This window comes from Geotrypetes seraphini, chromosome 9 (genome assembly GCF_902459505.1).
Source record: "Geotrypetes seraphini chromosome 9, aGeoSer1.1, whole genome shotgun sequence".
Taxonomy (NCBI): domain Eukaryota; kingdom Metazoa; phylum Chordata; class Amphibia; order Gymnophiona; family Dermophiidae; genus Geotrypetes; species Geotrypetes seraphini.
This window is the reverse complement of record NC_047092.1, coordinates 116,861,568-116,883,297: the sequence shown is the minus strand read 5'-3', so window position 1 is coordinate 116,883,297 and position 21,730 is coordinate 116,861,568. Positions and strand designations below refer to the sequence as shown.

Sequence of the window (21,730 nt, the reverse complement as noted above, 5' to 3'; positions counted from 1 at the left end):
GGAAACAGGCCCCAAAGCCACCGCCACAACCATCAGGGGGAAAACAGGCCCCAAAGCCACCAATTAATTACATTAATTAATTAATTTTTATTACATAGGATGCCCCCTTTCTTTTTTTCTGTTTCCCTTCTGTCTCCCTGCCTGCCCCCTTTCTTGCTCCCTACCCTCCACAAAGCCACTGCTGCCACCATCGGGGAAAACAGGCCCCAAAGCCACCGCCGCAACCATCGGGGGAAACAGGCCCCAAAACCACCGCCGCAACCATCGGGGGGAAACAAGCCCCAAAGCCACCGCTGCGGCTGCCCCAAGCTCTCTCTGCTTCCCCCAACGTCAATTCTGCCGTCGGAGAGGAAGTTCCGCCCAGCAAGGCAGTGATTGGCTGGCCCGAACTTCCTCTCCGACTACAGCCTTAGGGGATGTGCACAGCCGGAGCGGACTGCCCCCCCCCCTTGGTAGCCACTGAAGACGTGGCAGCGGCTCCTCTCACGAAGTCCGATGCAGTCGGGGATCTTGAGAGGAGCCGCCGCTGCATCTTTCAACTTTGGAAAATACAGGCCGCTGCCGCCGCTTCCTCTCACCTCCCTCGAGTGAGTGACAGGGGAAAGCGTATGAGCGACGCCACTGAAAATAGTGAGCGATTGCTCATGCGCTCACCTTAGAGTGAACACTGTTCAGGAATATCATTAAAATCCCCCCAATAATCAGGGGAATACTTCCAAATTGCAATAGTTGGTTCCGCAGCTTCTGAAAAAATTTGGCAGCGGGATTATTAGAAGCATACAGATTACATAAAAGTAAGGGCTTCTTATTAATAGTAACTGAGGCAATAATGTAGCGCCCCCTCAGGATCCCAAATAACCCTGTGAGTTTGCAGTTGAAGGCCCTTACAAAAGAGAATCACCACACCTCCCTTCTCACCCACCAAGTGCAGAGTTTAGCATGTTCCACAGAAGACAGTCTAGTTTCCTGGAGAAAGGCCAAAGATGCCCTTCTACAATTCAACAATTGTAATATATATATATATATATATATATATATATTTAATTCTTTATTGATTTTTAATCAAAAACAGTGTCATACAAATAAAAGAACAGTAGGTATTACATACATTACACTAATCTCTGTTCAGGTAACATAAATATCATTCAATAATTTCAGATTCTTACACCTAATAATATCAGAATATTACCTAATATATAATACAAAAGAAGAATAAAGTTACCCAAATATCATTATCAATATTTACTCCCCTCCCTCCAACCCCCCACCCTCCCTGGATGTGTAAATATAAATAAACCAAAAGAAAGATATGATGATGAAAATACATTATTATGTTTTTACAAATTTAGTCAATGGGCTCCAAATTTTATTGAATAACTCACTAAGTCCCCTACACTCTGCGTTAATTCGTTCATATATATATGAAGTGCACACATTCACCCACCAAAAAGTATAATTTATTCTATCATGGTTCTTCCAATTACTTGTAATTAATTGAATGGCTATACCTGTTAGGATCAAAAATAGACGACTTTTATATTTATCTAGAATGGGTTTCACATGTAAAATTGTTCCACAAATTATAGCCTCATATGATAATGGAACATTTGAATCTAAAACTAGATTTATTTGTCCCCAGATTGACTTCCAAAATCTAATATAATAAAACTCTAAGCCGCGCATGTGCACTCCCACCTGCGTGAGCCCGTTTTCCGTGAGCTGTAGGGACTCGCAGGTAGGAGTGCGCATGCGCGCGGCAGCGCGGAGCCTGTTGGCTGCAGCGGCTCTTGCCGTCGTAAGGAAGGAAGGAGGAAATGGGACGCGATCCCCGCCTGCGTCGGAAGTCCGATGCAGTCGGGGATCTTGAGAGGAGCCGCCGCTGCATCTTTAGAGAGACAGCTGGACCAAAGGAGCCAACAGCAGAAATCGTAGCTCAGGGAGCCGCAGCTCCGCCTCTTCCAACCCCGCCGCTCCTTCTCTTCGGGCAGCAGCAGCGTTTAAACTTCGCTGCTGTTGCCGGCTTCAGGTCTTCCTCTCTGGCGGGTCCTGCCTACTTCATGTTTTCATGAAGACAATTAATTGTAAATGCTGCTGCTGCTGCTGCCCAATGAAGTTCAAAGAGGAAAGGGAGCAGAGGGGGAGAGAATGGTGGGGCATGGAGGTAAGGAGGAAGATATGGGGGAGGGGGAGGAAAATGCTGCACAGGGAAGTGGGGTGGGAGGGAAATGTTGCAGCACAGGGAAATGGAGGAGCAGAAAAAGGAAGGGAGGCATATTGCTGGACAGGGGGAGCAGGAAAAAGGGGATGATGGACAGGGGAAGAGGTGCTAATGGACAGGGGGGCAGAAAAAGGAAGGGAGGCATACTGCTGGACAGGGGGAGCAGGAAAAAAGGGTTGATGGACAGGGGAAGAGGTGCTAATGGATAGGGGGGGGCAGAAAAAGGAAGGGAGGCATACTGCTGGACAGGGGGGACAGGAAAAAGGGGTTGATGGACATGGGAAGAGGTGCTGATGGACGGGGGGGGCGGCAGAAAAATGAAGTGAGGCCTACTTCTGGACAGGGGGAGCAGGAAGGAGGTGATGATGGACAGGGGGGAGGTAAAACAAAGGGAGAAGGGCTGCTGCTGGATAAGGTGAGCAGTGATGGGGTGGTGGAGGACACAGGGGAGGTAAAAGGAAGGGAGAATGGACAGGGGTGCGGGCAAGGGGTGGTGGTGGACAGCCAAGGAAAAAAAAAAAAGAAATACAGAAATACAGAAAGCGGCTAAGGAGAGAGAAAAAGAAATAAAGACAGACACACACACATATATTCTAGCACCCGTTAATGTAACGGGCTATAAGACTAGTATTAATATAAATGGACAAAAATATAACAGATGATCCAAAATCCCTATATCAATATGACAATGCCAGCATCTATTAGACTTAGAACTATCTATTTTATTTAATCGAACTGGGGTCCAGAAAATCCTATGTAATAAAAATAACCATGTTTGTCTCTGACGCTGTACATTTCAATCTCCAAGTCCAAATTTGTGGCCAACAAGACACTGAAATATACTGTTTCATCTCGATGCTTCAGATATCTCTAAGACTATTTTTTGGTTTTTTATTTAAAAGTCCAGAAATCAATTTGTACCACTGAGCAGCCTGATGTCCTACTAAATCAATTTGGTAGCAAAGGATTTGCCAACTAAAATAAGTTTTTAAATTTTTCCATTCAGGGAATCCACTCTGAATAGCCTGCTTCAACTGCAACTACCTATATTGTTGAGATTTTAAAATTCCAAATGACTGTTGCAGTTGTGAAAAACCAAGCAGATTTCCATTAGACATAACGTCATCTAATGTCTGAATACTTGCCTGCATCCGATTCTTCCAAGCGATCCCAGCACCGTCTATTTGAATCTTGGAGTTTAAACATAAGGACTGCAAAGTAGATTTCTTTATGGGAACATCTGTTAATTTATCAATAAATTTAATTGTTTTCCATGTGTCCAATAAAATCACATTGTCCTTAGCGTATCTAGGTATTTTAATACTTAATATGTGAGATAGTCTAATTGGGGACATGATCTTCCACTCAAGATATAGCCAGTCTAGGTAATGTTCTAAGAGCTCAGGGAGCATCCAATACATATCTTGGCGCATTATATAAGCTTGATGATACTTATAAAAATTGGGAAAATTTACCCCTTCCTCCTCAATTGGTTTTTGTAGAGATACTAAAGCAATTCTTGATTTTTTTCCCTAGCCAAATAAATTTTGTCAGAATAACATTTAACTTTTTGAAAAAGGACGCTTGAAAATAAATTGGTAACATACCCAGTTGGTAACAAATTACCGGCAAAATCATCATTTTTACCGTATGATCTCTCCCCCACCAAGACAAATGTAAAGGGTTCTATTGCTCACACATCTCCGTGACCTTTAATAATAACGATCTTTCATTTATTTTCATTGTTTCTTCCAAAGTATTTTTAATCCAAATACCTAAGTATTTAATACTATAATCTTTCCAAATAAAAGGAAACTCATCAAATAATCCTTTCATGCAATGTGCATTCAATGGAAGAACTTCAGATTTACTCCAGTTTATTTTGTAACCAGAGAATTTTCCAAATTTGTTAATCAGTTCCAGTAAATATGGGATGGTAATTTCAGGATTTCTCAAATGAAGCAAAATATCATCTGCATATGCAGAAACTTTGTATTCCTGACCTGCCCAAGGAATACCACCAATCTCCTCTGTTTTCTTAATAACCAACAATAAAGGTTCCAAAACAATATCAAACAACAAAGGAGATAACGGACATCCCTGTCTCACTCCCCTTTCTAAGTGAAACCGCTATGAAAAAGTATTATTAATATACAATTTAGCAAAAGGGGAGCTATACAAGGTTCGAATCATTTGTATAAATCCAGATCCAATACCAAACCATTCCATAGCCTGATACATAAAGGACCATTCTACTTGATCAAAAGCTTTCTCTGCATCTAAAGAAACAGACAAGGCCGGATCATCCATTTTCTTTGTCAAATTTAGCATATGGAAGGCCAATCTAGTATTATTTGAAGAATGTCTATGAGCAACAAACCCTGTTTGGTGGATACCAGTAATATAAGGAAGAGCCTTGGCCAGATGTAAAGCTAATAATTTCGCTAATATTTTCCCATCTACATTAATCAAAGAAATCGGCCTATAATTAGTGACCAACAATAGTTAATGATTCCGCTATTGTATCTGTTATACAACCATTATTCAGTTGATCTTGATATAAATTTAATATATGGGGTAACAGTATGTTTTGAAATGATGTATAAAATTCAACCGTATAACCATCACCACCTGGAGTGAATCCAACTCTAAGGGACTTCAATGCAGACTGTATTTCTTTTTGTGAGATAGGTGATTCTAATTTTTCTTTCACATGCTCGGGAATTTTGGGACCCTCAATCAGCTTTAAGAATTCCAACCCTTCCTCCTCTTTAGTTAAATAATGCTCAGAAGAATACAAGCTCATGTAAAATTCAAAAACTGTTTTAATATATTGTTATTACGATAATGAATTACCATTTTTTCATCTTTAATTGATGTAATATTTATTTTCCTCTTTTTTGCTTTTAAATAATCAGCCAGTAATCTTCCCGCCTTATTTGAGTTTCCATAATACAAAGCTTTAAGAGACACCAACTGTTTCCTAGCCAGCTGAAAAGAAATTTCATTATACCTAAACTTTGCTTTTAAAAGAGCCTGAAAAGTATTTGGATCCCAATTTGACTTCAATTGTAACTCTAATTTAGTAATATCTTGTTCCAAAATAAGGAATTCTTTATTTAATTGTTTTTTAATATATGAAAAATATGAAATTATATGACCTCTCATGGTAGCCTTAAAGGCATCCCAAATTGTTTCTTTAGTTATTTCTTCTGAATCATTAATCTGAAAAAATTCATTTATTTTCAACTGAAATTCCACTTTAAAATTAGAATCTGCCAGCAATGTATTATTGAATCTCCATACAGGTCTATTATTCTCTTGTCCATCTAAACTACAATCAATCCAAACACCTCCATGATCCGATAAAATAATCGGATCTATGGATGCCCTTGTTACCTTTTGAACTAAGCTATCTGATACAAATATATAATCTATTCTTGAAAATGATTTATGTACATGAGAGCAAAATGAAAATTCCCAATCACTGAAATGAAGAATCCTTCAAATATATTTTAATCCACAAGATCTTACCAAATTATCCAAACCTAAAGATTTTAAAATTTTACTAGGTTTTTTAATCCAATATCAGGTCCATCATTGCATTAAAGTCCCCTGCCAATATTAAATTGGAGGCTGATGACGTTAATATCAATGTTTGAAACTTATTAAAGAATTCAATTTGATTTGAATTAGGGACATATATATTAAACGGCATCAAGGTATCTTTCACTGAGATCATTTCTACTTGAATCCATCTTCCCAACGGATCCATAGATGTCATATTAAAGGATGCTGAACATTTTTTTATGTATCAGGATAGCTACTCCAGCTTTTTCCCTATAGCAGGGGCAAAAAAACTTTTTTATAACCCAATCTCCCTCCAATTTTTTTTGATTCTACTGCCAACAAGTGCATCTCTTGAATAAAATATATATCTGCATTTTGCCTTTTCAGAAAAGATAATGTTTTTTTCCTTTTTATGGGGTGATTAAGCCCATTGACATTGAGTAAGTACATTTTTAAAGACATTACAGTATACTTATCATAGGTACCAACAAAAAATACCTAAAATAAACTACATCCACCTTATATTGTTATTCCTAATACACATCCATTTCCCTTTCCTTATATACCCTCTCCCTCTACCCACCCTCCCAACCCATATTTGATTCAAAAGCTTGATAACATTAAGACTAGTAATTAGAAGCTCCCCAGGATATTTACTATGTTAATCTAAACTGATTCCCTTAACAATACTTAACATTAATCCAATCAAAAATTTAGACTTTTCATCAATTATACCATATTCTTCCAATATTCCCTTTAGAATTTTATATCATTAGAAACAATTATAACATCACAGCAAATCAATATAACTTAAAAAATTAGATCTTACTCTTAAAATCCTCCAATTCCTTTTCAATTTAATCCAAATATGTTTAATTATTTTATGTAATCCAATAAAAATAAAATCAAAAAGTGAAACATTTGAATTAATTGAATTATTATATTGCATATGTTAAATATAGTTCTGACCCCTTAGTTCAATAAAATATTTCCCTTATTTAATATATTTAATAAATCAAATTAATTAGACAAAAACTACCCCAAAAATATGAACCTTAGTACCATATCTTCTATGATTTATCCTAGAAAACACTTGAATCTTATAAAATTAAACACTAAGTACATTCTTTAAATTACCACCATTCTGAACTAGTTAAAAATTTCCTTATAAATTGATAACAAATTAATTAATATACTTTATAACTTATATCTTTCATTTGGTCTACTGTTGTTCCTGTGTGATGTAACCCAAAATGTTTAACATTATAATTAATAATATGGTTCTATAATGAGACAATCAATTTCATTTACCTTTCTAATCTCTTAATTGATAAATTTTTATTTAACCTAAATTCCTCATTCAATCTCATTAAATTTGTAGCAACAACTCCCTTCCCTTAAAAAACTTTGACTCCATAAATAATAAAGTCATATTGAATCAATCAACCTAAATTACTTATATCAGCATTACAAAATCATTAAATCCATTTAGTATAATACAAAATCAATTATTATAAGTATTTCAATGTTTTAAATTATATTGAATTAAACTCTAACAATCTGTTTTATAAAGAATTATTCGATAAAGTAAACATTTTAATTAATTAATTTTTGAGATTTAAATCTTTTTCCTTATTTAATTGATATTGACGAATCAGGAACTCTCTTTACCCTCTTTATTATTTTAACTCTAAAAATAACCATACCATTTAATTCAATCAAACAACATTAATAAAATATAAATATAAAGATCAGTGTTTCCAATTAAAAACAAAATTCATTATATTAATAACTTCATAAGCATATATTATTAAATTTAATAATGATAGGCAGTATAAATTATTTAACTATCTATTCAAACTAGTATTGAACAATAAAAGTTTCTCCTTTCCTGTTACTGAGGATCCTATCGCACCAATGAATGAAGCATTCTCCCTGTCATCATTGTTATTAGTTGAATCTGAATCTACATGCAGTACATTCGTGATAGTTCACAAGTGCTAGCAGCAAGGCAGGCGAGATGTCACTTTCGAGCCAGCACTTCTTGCTAAGGTCAGTTGGCTCTTCGACAACAATGCTAAAGCTTGGGGACGAAACGATCACCATTTTTGTCATGGAAATAAAACCTGACAGGACAGGCATGGGTTCTGATCTTCCTTGCCCCAGCCGGTGCACATCCATAAACAAAGGAAGCTGCACGAGATCCACGGAACGGACATCCCCTCGCCTCCGCCTGCACTCCACCGCTCCCCTGGCCGATGGAGAGGCAGGGGGCAGCAACATTCCCAGTAACTCCTGTGATTTCTCTACTGTGGGTCATGTCACGAGGCTCGCATGTTATGTCTCATAGCGGCTAAAGCGTAGGTTATACGCACCGCATATCATCTTAGTGGGATCATTAATGAAGTCTTCCATCGAACTGTTCAGTTTCTGGCAATCATCCTTCAGCCCACTGGCACTGACCCCCTGAGGATGTATCCTTTAAGAACCCAACCTCTGTGTAACTTTCTTGGAAACATTGATTCCTAAACTGCTCCCCATCTCCCCTGGGCATAAATTAGAAATTTTAAAAGCTCATAGGATCCCTGCATACAAACCAACTAATCAAACTAGACCTAGACCTTTGATTGCTGGATAAAATAAACTTAGTTCTCCCTGGAACATAAATTGATTTCTTGGAATGTGGGGGGTATTCACTCCTCGATTAAGAGGTATAACATATTACAATTGTGCATTCCAGCTTGGAACGCGACAGAGATGGATGGGTGATTGAGAGGTCTGATACCCAGGCATACAATTTCTGCATTTTTACCTCCCTAAATTGGATTTTAGACATTTTTTAAAGAGAAATAATTTACTTAAGGATGGCATCTTCAAAACAATCTAAAATTGATGCTGCTTTCATGGCTGGAGCTAAATCAAAGAGGCAAAAACCAGATGCAGTAATGGCTTCTAATGCTCCACTACCTTCAGACTCAACAGAAACTGTGGATATAGCGTCTGAACTTCGTGACATTAAAACCTTATTGAAAGAAAATGCTGAGAATATGAAGGTGATCTGGGAAGAGGTAATTCAGCTAAAAGTACAAATGCAGATCGCTAACCAAAAATGGAGCAGCTGGAAGGTAGGGTTTCTAAAAATGAAGCAGGTCAAATACAGTGTGGAAAAGATAGAGCAATACTACATGAATTAGAGAAACAAATGGAGTCCTTTGAGAATTATTCACGTAGAAATAATTTAAGGATACTAGGACTAGGGGAGGGGGTTGAAGGAAAAGACTGTAGTAGAGATCCTGTAACTTGCAAAAGCAAATAGACAATTAAAATTTCAAGGATCTAATTTATTAATAGTGCCAGATTTTGCAAAAAAAAAAAAAACTGCTAAATTGAAAATACAATTATTTTTCCTACCTTTGTTGTCTGGTGATTTAATGAGTCTCTGGTTGCATTTCCTTCTGACTGTGCATCCAATATTTTGCTCGCTTCCTCTCCTCCGAACCCCATATATAACTGACCTTTTCTCTTTCCCAACCAATGGACATAAGAGAAGCTCACACTTGAATTTTGTTTCTCCACCGGTTAGAGGATGTGAATTTAAAAGACATCATCAACCTTTTCTCATATCAGACAGCATTATAGGGTAAAGATCTGGATCAATTACTTATGCATGCTAATACTTATGCTTGCTAATACTTATGGGCAATTCAGGAGATACCTAAAAACATATCTGTTCCTGAAGTACTTAAGTGGCTGATTTGCACAATATTTCCCACAATAACTGATCTCTGGAGCTGTTAGACACAAGTTTTTGTAACAATTTGTAGCATTTTTAATCATTGTAAACCGCATAAAACTTCACGGTCCTGTGGTATATAAACTGCTATTATTATTCCCTTCCCGAACCAACAACTTTCTCTCTCTCTGTACCTCCATGAGTCCAACTTTAATTTCTCTCTCATCCACCCCTATTAACAATATGTTTCACTGTCCATCTGTCTTGAGAGATCTAGGCATCTTTTCCACCCCTTCCCTCTATTGCCACATCCAACATTTCTTCCTTTCTCATTCCTCGGATCATGTGCAGCATTTTTCACTACTGCCCACCAGCCCCATTCCCATTTCACCTTCTATCACCCCTCTCCAGCACAATGCCACATTTTTCCCTCCATCACCATGTTCAACATACCTCCCCCTTGCATCCCTTTCAATCTGCCCTCTCCACCACCATATCCAATATTTCTCCCTCTCATCCTTCTATTCCCCATGCATCTCTACCTCACTCCTCTCTCTCTATGCCCAATTTTCCTTTCTTCCTTTCCCCATGTGTACCATATCTCACTCACACACTCATGCCCATCAATTCTCCCTTTTTATTCCCTTCCTTCTATGTCCCATTTTCATGCCCCTTGCCTTCCTTCTGTGTCAAGTTTGTGCCCCCTCCTCCTCCCTACCTTCCAGCTTTGTCCCAAAATTAGGTTGCACGCCGGGATCCCACAGAAGCTGCAGGCACCGCAGGGGATACCTACCTGCCCCCTGCTGAAGCTGCTACTGGGGATCCTTCCCTGCCTGCCCACTGCACCACCCTGTTACTTTGTTGGAGCTGGACTCGCTCCATCCTCCCCCAGCAACAACTCCGTGCAGCGATTCACACGCTGTACATGGCTGACCCACAAGCCTTCCCTCTGACATTAATTCTAACATCGCAGCATGTGAGCTGCTGAGGAGGGAGCCATTCTGACTCCAACAAAGTAACAGGGTCGGCTTCGTGGGTGGCGGATGGTGCAGCAGGCAGGCAGACAGGCAGGGAGGGAAGCAGGGAGGGATCCTCAGCAGTGGCTTCAGCAGGGGGTGGGCAGGGAGGGATCCCCTGTGGCAGTAGCAGCGTCAGCCAAGCTGCATACCCCAATAAGCAGCCCATGTACCCCGAAGGGTAAGCTTACTGCTTGTTGAGAAACACTGCTTTAGACTGATTTTAAGAATCAGGAAAAAGACCTACAAAACAATCTACACAATGCAGATACAATTTTTTACCCTTTCTGAAGTTGTAGAAAAGTAAACTTTAGTACAATATTTTGTCTATTCCCAAAATTCTGAAAGTAAATTGACATGCACGATGTTGTAGAATTTTGACATTATTTTCCTCAACATATAAATCAGGTTCACTGGGCCTATGAAGTATCTTAAATAATATTCCTTGGATCTGATCCAATAACTTAATGATAAAGTCTAGAACTCTCATAGAAGATTGTACTCTTTATAAAACTGTTCCTCAAATGTTTTTTCTCTGACCAGGACCACTCCCCCCCAGCAACCTCACAGCTTCCAGAATCTCTGCCTCTTCCATACACTTGACCTGGGAACAGCTATCACTGGACTATGTGGATGGTTACATAATCAACATCTCTACCAGTCAAAGTAGCAGGAGTCGCTATGTGCCCAACAGGAGAACAACTTCTTATACTGTTCGAGATCTGCTTCCAGGTCAAAGGTACCGTGTCTCAGTAACTGCAGTTCAGAACACAGAGCAAGGACAAGCAAACAGTGACTCCATCCAATTGCATGTCATGACTTGTAAGTGCACATATCTAATCACTTCTTAAAATATGGGGGATGTATATGCATTATACACTATGAATAGTGTATCAGAATTGAAAAAAGCTTGGGACAAGTATGTTGGATCTCTAAGGGAGATTAGATAGGCCATATGGTCTTTATCTGCCTTCATTTCTCTAAGTTTCTATAGTCCTAAGAAGCTATTGGCAGTGCTATTAAGGGAGGTGGCACTAGTGGAGAAGTAGCTTAATGGCAACTCTTATGTTAGAGAAGTGGGTTATGAACCAGGGGACACCAGTGGCGTGGAGGAGTAGCTTAATAATAAAAGAAGTGGGATATGAATCACACAGCTACCACTGAGGACCTTTATGATCTCCTCAGACATTACATCTTCTATTGCTCCAGGTTCAACTTAGTTTGTTCCCCTGCCCAAATGGGCTCACAAACTCATGTACCTGAATCAACTTGAGCTCTGATTTGGAAAAGGCAGGTAATACATTTATTTAGTTACTCATTTGTATTCCACCTAAAAACTTAATTGAGCACATCAAGTCTAATATCCAAATTCAGTAATACACCTAATAGGGATTTCAGTGCTGTATTTGGAGAGGCTGGAGGAAGCGCACTGGTGAAATACCTGATGCAGAGGTTAGTGCTATTACATCTACGAGGGATTCTAATGCACTGGTGTAATAATAGAGTTCATGCTATCCTTCAAAGCAGTCAAGTGTCACTGCTATCAACACTTATGTTGTAAGTAACACCAGTGACCATGCTGTGTGTAGTTCAAGCATTATATCCATGTTTTACATCAGGAGCTATATAAAAACACCACCACTTAGAGGACCTCTGATTTACAGCACCATATTTCTATGTTTAACATCAACATCTCCCAATTACAATACTCTTTCCTTTTCTGTACATTGCGCAAATATCCTTCCAAAATATGGAATAGCAGTGACACTTGACTGCTTTGAAGGATAGCATGAACTCTATTATTACACCAGTGCATTAGAATCCCTCGTAGATGTAATAGCACTGAGAGAAGTTGAGCTGTGGGAATGGTAGTAGGTGACCTCAGGGGGGGACATGATGGACCAGGGAGAGTGAAAGAGAGAAGCACAGATGACAGGGACCATGAATCGTGGCCGATACAGCACTGAAACAGCCATGATGAACTGGCTGTGATGAATCATCCTAGACCCATATTCTGATAACCTTCCAGGATTTTCTGTCCTATGTCATATGCGTGCTGCATAGCATCAACACTTATGTTGTAAGTAACACCAGTGACCATGTTGTGTGTAGTTCAAGCATTATATCCATGTTTTACATCAGGAGCTATATAAAAACACCACCACTTAGAGGACCTCTGATTTACAGCACCATATTTCTATGTTTAACATCAACATCTCCCAATTACAATACTCTTTCCTTTTCTGCACATTGCGCAAATATCCTTCCAAAATATGGAATGCTATGCAGCACGCATATGACATAGGACAGAAAATCCTGGAAGGTTATCAGAATATGGGTCTAGGATGATTCATCACAGCCAGTTCATCATGGCTGTTTCAGTGCTGTATCGGCCACGATTCATGGTCCCTGTCATCTGTGCTTCTCTCTTTCACTCTCCCTGGTCCATGGTGCTCAAAAATACCAGCTGCACACTCATTTATAAAATTCATAGGCCCTGAGGTCACCTACTACCATTCCCACAGCTCAACTTCTCTCCATTTCAGGTATTGTACTGATAGCTGCTGCCACTGGGGAATGGGGTACAGTGGATGAATTACAGGCAAATATGTCCCCCTCCCCAAGAGGATTCCATGCTCCTCCACACCCCTCCCAAAAATCCTCTGTCTGCATGATTCAGTGTTTGGGGGGGTGGGCGATGCCCCCATATATCTCCAAAAGTCTAACCTCCCCCTTTCGGAATGGGATGATACAGTACTCTACTGCAACTTTCCTTCTCCAGTGCCTGTCCCCTCTCAGAATGGGACAATTCATCATGGCTGCAATAAAACATCCCACAATAAACTGGCCACAAAGAATCGTCCCATTCCATCAGAATACATGAGTCTTGTATGGGAAGCAAAGGAAAGCATCAACACTGAGTGAAAATTAAATATTATAGCCAGGATCAGAGGGAGAGAAGTTGCACATGGCAGTAGTCAACATGTTAGGACCTTTCCCCCTACTCACAGCATTGCATCCCCACCCAGTGACTCCTCATCCCATCTCCTTCTTCTTCCTTCTCTGGCTTGCCTTCTTCACAAATGAGGCAGTAGAAGTCTGTCCCCACTGCTCCCAATATCCATCATCGTGCTTCCATCTGTGCTCAAAAATACCAGCTGCACACTCATTTATAAAATTCATAGGCTCAGTTACTGATGATCTCATGAAAAGCTCACCAAAGGTAATTAGGATCCATATCACACATAGCTTCAGAACTCTTCCATTTTTTTAAATACTGACTTAGCCCCAGGTATTTAATGCTGGGCCACAGGCATTGAATATCCAGTGCTAATAACCATAGGAGCCAACTTTTCAAAATGATTGGGGGTATTCAAGCTCCACCCCAACCCTTCCCAAGCTCCGCCCCTGTCCCTGCCCCCATAATAATAGTACTATTTGTAAAGCCATTTTTTCCTTTCATTTTTCATATATACACACAATATAATCTTATTAACAAAACTAGTATTTTAGCCCGTTACATTAACGGGTGCTAGAAGTCTGGCCGGCTCCCTTAGTCCCTTGCCCCCCCTTCCCTTTCCGTGGTCCTGACAAACCTGCGGACTCTAGCAGCGTCTGCAGCACTCTACACACGCTGCTTCGTGGCCTTCTACTGTCCTGATTTACTCTGGCACATCCCTGATGACATCATCAGAGACGCAGCAGAGCAAATCAGGGCAGTAGAAGGCCCCAAAGCAGCGTGTGTAGAGTGCTGCAAACAGGTTTGGAGTCTGGACCACGGGAAGGGAAGGGGGGGCTGGTAAGACGTCGGGGAATGGATGGGAGACCGCGAAAAACTTACTGTTTTTTTGCCGCGAGAGAGCAGGGAGTCCAGCGCTGGCGGCCAGTCCTGCCACGAGTGTAGTTAGGTGCTGGAAGGCTGAGGACTCACGCATGCGCACTCCTGCCGCCACAGACATACACCTCACGGATCAGGGAAAATGGAACACGCTGATAGGAGTGCGCGGCTAGGGTTTTATTATTTAATACAGGACCACAAACTAAAAATCCTAATATACATAAATGAAACCTTAAGATGCCAGACTCTGCATGCATGCAGTACACTACCAGAGAAATAGAAACAAATGCATTTCTTCCTGAACAGTGCAAAATATAAACAGCAGATGTAAATTACATTACATTACATTAGTGATTTTTATTCCGCTTGTACCTTGTGGTTCAAAGCGGATTACATAAGAAGAGAACTGGACATTTCCAGGAGGGTACATGACATTAGAGAATACAGATTGAGGGTATAGACTTAATAACAGAATGAGTGTATAGACATAATAACATTGGAAGGTAAATCAGGTTACATTACATTACATAGCAAATTGTCTGTTTCCATACGTTGGTAGGTAATCGGTTTCGGTAGGATGATTTAGGTTTCAGAACTGCCATATTTCAATCACTAAATTGAAAATAAAATCTTTATTCCCACCTTTGTTGTTTGGTCATTTTATTTTTCTAATCATCATTTTCCAGTCTCTGGTTGAACTTCCTTCTGTCTGTGCTCTTAACTGTGCTCTTATATATGGCCTAAACAAATGGGAACATATCACCCCTTACTACCATAAACTGCACTGGCTACCATTTGAATCCAGAGTACTATTCAAGTTCGCATGCCTCAGCTACAAAACGGTGTTTGGTCTATCCCCAAGCTACCTCATCCCCCACTTCAAATTAGATCACAATAATAAGAACTCTCGCAGAATTCATCTATTCGCCTTCCCCTCCCTAAAACTATGTCAACTCAAACGATTCGTCGACAAAACCTTCTCCTTCCAGGCGGCCAAACTAAACTCATGGCTTGCCCAATTTATACTTGATGCCCCCACTTACCTGGACTTCAGAAAAAAACTCAAAATTCACTTATTCCATAGACAGAATCCCTAACTCTCCCTCTCGCTCCTTCTACTCCCTTCAATACACATGAACCTCCACCTTCCCCCCCTAATGTACCCTCCAAACCAACCAACTTCTCTGACCGGTTTTTTTCCCTCCTATTGTACACTCTTGTATTTTCCTATTGTACTCCATTGGATATTCTGTCAACTTCATTGACCTGTACACCCCAAAAAATGTTAATTCTTGTCAACCTAAATGACATGTTCATTCCAAAAAATGTTAATTCCCAATGGTATCTTCTTTTGTAACATTATTAATTGCTGTGAACCGCCTAGAACTCTCTGGGTATGGCGGTATACAAAATAAAAGTTATTATTATTATTAACTGTGCTTCCAGGGCCTTCTTATCCATTTGCTGTTTTTCTCTTCTTCACTTTCTGCCCTACATCCGTGAACTGACCTTTTCAGATAACTGGTCTACTATTAAACAGCTTTTGTAGAGCCATAACATTTTCTACTCCAGTAGAAGCAAGAATCCTTGCTCCATGCAATGTGTTATGATTAAAATTCAAGCACCTTTCCAGCAACATTGTACCGCTGCTGTGGCGCCTTGCTGAAGAGCTTAAGAGCACATTTAAATATTTAAAAGCCTTTAAATGTTATATGATGATATTATTTGAGAAACTTGCCCAGTATTGATGAGAGGGGGCTCTTTTGTGTTTTGTTCTACATCCATCTTTGGCATTAACTTTTAATATTCAAATTTCATCAATTTTTCTGCTTCCTTCTCAAACCTATCTACTGTTCCATATCTGGCGTTCCCATCTATCCATGTGCACCATCCCTTCCTCTCCATCCATGTATACCACCTCCTCTCTCTTTTTCTGCATTATCCCCATCTTTTCTTAAACAGCATTTCTTGCATCTCTCATCCCTTCCCATCCCTGTGCATCATCTCCTCCCTCTCTCTCTATCCCTATTAAGCATCTCCTAAACCCCTCTCCCCAAGTGGTCTGACATCTTTCACCTCTCCTTCCCACAGTCTGGTATCTGTCTCCCCTCCTTCCCTTCCCTCCTCCCCCTCTGTTGTCTTGCATCTCTCTGTCCTTCTCTTCCCTCTTAGTCCAACATTTCTCTCCTTCCATTTCTCCCTTCTTGTGGTCTGGTATCTCCTCTTCTTTTATTCTTTTCCCTCCCCCTCCATGGTCTTGCATCTCTGTCCTCCCCTTCCCTTTACCTTCCCTCTCCCAGAGCTATGGCATCTTTCCTTTTTTTCATCTCCATCCTCGCAATCCAGGATTTCTGTAATGACCACTCCACTTCCCCCCCCCCCCCCCGTGATCCTCAAGTGACACCCCCCCTGTGATCCTGTCCTCCATGGGATCCGATAACACAGCTACTCCTGTGATCTTTGGGCCACCGGCAGTGTGAGTGAAGTAAACATGCTACCTTTGGTGGCCCAGAAGCTTTGCCTCTGCTACTGCTTCTTGCCTAAGTGGGGCCAGGAAGCAGTAGCAGAGGGAAAGCTTCCAGCCATAGACTACGAATGATCAGATCTCATGCCAAACTGTTGGAAACCTCCTCTTTGAACACACTAATCCACTCTCTAGTGATACCATGTATTGATTATTGCAATGCCCATTATAAAGTCATAACAAAAAAAGAAATAAGGTGCCTCCAAATTGTGCAAAACATCACAATAAAAATTATATTTAACGCTAAAAAATACGACCATGTTTCCCCTCTCTTGCTCAAAGCACATTGGCTATCTGTTGAACACAGAATTAGTTATAAAATTCTACTAATCTAATCTAATCCTTAGGTTTGTATACCGCATCATCTCCACTACTTACATTCAAGATACATCAAAGTAATCAACTTGAATTTATCAATAGCCTACTCAATCCCTACTGTCCATCTAAGCACTCCGTTCTATGACACAAAACCTCTTTGCAGTTCCATCTCTAAAGCATATTAACACGATAAGATCAAACAACTTTGCAGTGACCACACCATCTCTTTGGAATTCTATCCCCAATTACCGTACATTTGTGATGAACTATCTCTGCCTCATTTTAAAACAAAGCTGAAAACATTCCTGTTCCAAGATGCCTTTGATACCTAACTGTGAGGGCCAAACACTTGCTGACTGCTGTAGGCAACCCCCCCCCCTCTATCATTCTTCCCTTATTTGTTCTCTTTTCTCAAAATATTGTAATTCTTCCCCTTTTTCCACGTTTCCGTTCATTTTTGTCATCCTTCTAAACCTCTTGTCATTTTTAATTGTCAAGTTATAACCTTGTTTTATTTGTAGAATAACACCGCTCAGAAACCTAATTGAGCAGTATAAAACATTTTAAATAAACTTGAAAGAAGCATGTTTACTTCACTCAGAGTGAAAGAGTGGCTGCAGCGATGGATCCCACCATCCTCAGATCCACCATCTCTCCATTTCTCAACTACTCTTTCAGCCAGCATCTTTCCCTCCTTCCCTACCACCCCAGGGTCCACCATCTCTCCCTTTCTCTTTCCAACTAGCCTCCTATCCAGTATCTCTATCCCCACTCCCTCCCCATCACCCCTTGGGTCCAACTTTTCTCCCTTTCTTTTCCTTCCCTCCATCCTATTGTCCACCATCTCTCTCCCTCTCCTCTGTTTCCAGACCTATTATTTATTCCCCTTCCCCTTCACCTCCCCTCCCCCCTCAGTCCAGCATATGCCCCTCTCTTTGGAACCTGTCCCTCCCATGTACTACTAATAGCTACACCATGGGGCCCTCTGAAGGCCGGCATGTTTTCCCCAAAACAGACCAAAACAGGATGTTACATCAGAGGAGGGGTGGGGCCATGGCAGAGGGAATGTGCGGCGAAGGCCGCAAGCAGCCTGCTAGAATTGCTACCGCACTGGTGATCCTCTACAGGTTGTAATTAGTTTTTAAAGTGAGACTGAGAGGCCAGGGAGATGCCAGATGCTGATGGAAAGGAGGGGGGGGCATGGCAGGTTTCGAGGGGTCCCCTAAAGCCATGGAGCCGAGGACAACGTGTCACGTGATGTCCCCAAAATATTGGGGGTGCTCGGGCACCCATAGCACTAATAGAGCTGGCACCTATCCTAATAACAGTTGTGCTGGCTGCCAGAGTTTATGTGGATTGTGGTTGGGACATGCTTAAGGGATGCAGATGCTCTCTGCTCCTGTGATTCCTCCTCTTTCCCCTGTGATCCCAATCTCCCTCCCTCTAACCCCCAACACAAAGAAGGGCCAACAAAGCCACTCTCCCCATAGTTCCTTCCGATCCTATCCTGTCAATTGTGGCTGCTTTTACTAAATGGCCGGTCAAACAGAAAAGGCAACCAATGCTTTTTTCGTTTGACTGTTTGTATTCCAAGGCGAGATGTTCTTCTGTCTGTTTACTAAATGGCCACCAGGACCTCTAGAGGCAGCTTTACAGTACTGGCAGGTAAGTTCTCAGCTGGCATCTCCTTCAGGATATTTAGCCCATATGCCTCAAGGATATCAATAGGGGCAGGATCAACACTGCTGTTAGGCCACAGGTAATGGGAGGCAGGAGCAGTAAAGAAGTAGATGGAAATAGCTAGTATAGGCAGGCTAGTTCTCAAGAGAAGATTAGGTCCTTACCTTGATAATATTCTTTCTAGTAGATAAACACATCATTCTGGAACTGGTAGGTAGTAACACTCTAGCGCAAGATCTGGTGTAGAGAGCCTTATTTACATATTTCTACTTTACCTCCCATCACTCTGGGCTGTCCTGAAAATTCTCAGTTCATATCAAAGATGGTCAGCCCTAGAGAAGACACTGAATCAGAAGCCAAGGACAGGCATTGAACGGCGAGACGAGAACACACAACAAGGAGTTGTGAGGACAAGATGTCAGAGATTCAGCCAAGGGTGTATAGTTCAAAAAGTAACTTTATTGATGAATATGTCACAATAGCTCAAAGACTTGACACTGGCAGTGTTTTGGCGAACGTGCCTTTATCAAGAGTCTGTCTTGGGTGTAGGCACCATAAGCACACACATTTGTGTCTAAACGTTGGAAAGCATGGTTGAAAGTACAGCAAGAATGGGTGTCCACAGGAAAACTGGAGAAGAAACAAGTCTGTTCTGCTCATATCACAACATTTAACACAAAATAATCATGAAACATTTAACCATAGAAAGGTGGAATAAGCAAACCCCCTACCTGAGTGCAATCTGCACTAACAGTCTTAGAGTTCTGCAATATACCCCCTATTTTCTTCAAAATAGCATCCTTGACAGTGTAAAGAAACAAGGCATCCAATAATACAGACATGTCTGTGAAAGTAAGCAGGCTAGAGGAACATCTGACATGGCAGGCTTCCAGAATGATGTGCCTATCTACTAGAAAGAAGATTATCAAGGAAAGGACCTAATATTCACTTCTAGTGCAATAGACATATCATTCTGGAACTGGTGGAATATATCAAAGCAGGCCCTTAGAATCTAGGGTGGGGCAGATGAGCCTGCTGAAAGTACTGAAGATCCAAACGCAGTATCTAATTTGGCCACTACATCTACCCTTTAAAACTTTGTGAAAGTATGGAGGGAGGACCATGTGGCCACTCCACAAATTTCTTCAGGGAAAACTGCTCTGGTATCCACCCAGGAAGTAGCTATGTTCCTAATGGAATGGACCTTTATGGCTACTGGTAGTTGTTTTCTGCTGCTGATGTAAGCTGAAGAAATGACCATACAAATCCATCTAGAAATGATCCCTTCTTAAGCTGGCTGGCCCTGGTGGGTAGCACCCAGTAGCACAAAGAGGATCCAACAGATGAAACTCATTTATTACTTCCAGATAATGAAGCAATACTCTGAGAACATTCAGCAATCTCAGAGCATTGTCACTCTTCTTGGATCCCAAAGGTGTGAAGGCCGGCAACTGTATTTCCTGGTTGGTGTGGAAACTGGAGGAAAGTTTTGGCAAGAAAGAGGTGACTGTTCTTTGTGAAACCCACTTCTCTGAAATCTCAGGAAAGGTTTTCTGCAGGATAAAGCCTGAAGCTCAGACACTTGAAGCGCTGATGTGACCGCCACTAAAAACACTGTTTAGATCAGGGGTGGGCAACTCTGGTCCTCAAGGACCGGAATCCAGTCGGGTTTTCAGGATTTTCCCAATGAATATGCATGAGATCTATTTGCACGCACTGCTTTCAATGCATATTCATTGGGAAATCCTGAAAACCCGACTGGATTCCGGCCCTCGAGGACCGGAGTTGCCTGGTTTAGACTGTTAAATCCATCGATGATGCCATCTTCAAAGGCTCATACAGAGCTCTAGTGAGAGCCCACAGCATGAGATAAAACCTCCAGGTTGGAATAGGTTTATGTACTGGTGGATGCACACGTAATGCTTCCTTCTAAAATCTAGACATATCTGGGAGAGAAGTGAATGTTCTTCTATTAGACTAGGATCTGAAACACTAGAGAACTTTGAGGGAGCCAATTGCTAGCCCTTTCAAGCCCTTTTTGAACAAAAGCTAGAACCAACGACACTGGTGTTGTGACTGGGTCCTCACACTGACCCTGGAGACACCTCCAGGCCTTTGCATGGGCGACTGCTTCTTGGACTTAAGGAAAGTGGCACCGACTACTTCCAAATAGCCTTTGTGCACTAAGACTGCATGCTCAAGAGCACTCTGGATCCTCCAGGATGATTGGGCCCTGTGAGATTAATCCTTGGTGACAGGGAACTCAGAGGTTCTGGTTCCTTTTCAGACAGACTAGATCAGCATCCCACAGATGCCTTGGCCAGTCCAATATGACAAGAAATACCAGCCTTGTGTGCAACATTATTGTTTGCAGGACTCTGCCTATCATGGACCCCAGCAGAAACACATACAGTGGCCCTGTCTGTGACCATGGTTGCATCAGGGTGTCAAGGCTTGTGCTTCCTGGCTCATAGCTTTGACTGAAAGACCAAGTCATTTTCTTGTTGTCTGCTGAGGCCATGAGGTCGATTTTATATCGGACTACCCCACTGACACAGAATAGTCTCAAACGCTTCCTTTGATAGAGTCTGTTCTCTGTGATCCAGAGTCTGCCGGCTGAGGAATCTGCTTCCATGTGGTCTACTCCCGCTATATGTGCTGCCAAAAGAGCCAACAAGTGCCTCTCTGCCCAATGGAACCACAGTTGGGCCTCCAGCTGTAGTAGAGTACTCTTGGTGCCTCCTTGCTGATTGACAAAAGCTACCACCATTGCATTTTCTGAGAAAATTCATACTGCTTTGCCCTGTAGCAAGTTTCGAGCACCTGCAGAACC

General features: G+C 41.2%; 1 protein-coding gene across 1 annotated transcript in view; it reads left to right on the top strand.

The window, feature by feature from the left end:
• SNED1 (sushi, nidogen and EGF like domains 1) overlaps positions 1-21,730 on the top strand; it is a 1,138,259-nt gene that overhangs the window by 808,285 nt on the left and 308,244 nt on the right. Inside the window, exon 23 of the mRNA XM_033958723.1 lies at positions 11,081-11,359. Coding sequence (XP_033814614.1) covers positions 11,081-11,359 — 279 coding nt within the window. The remainder of the gene's footprint in view (positions 1-11,080; positions 11,360-21,730) is intronic.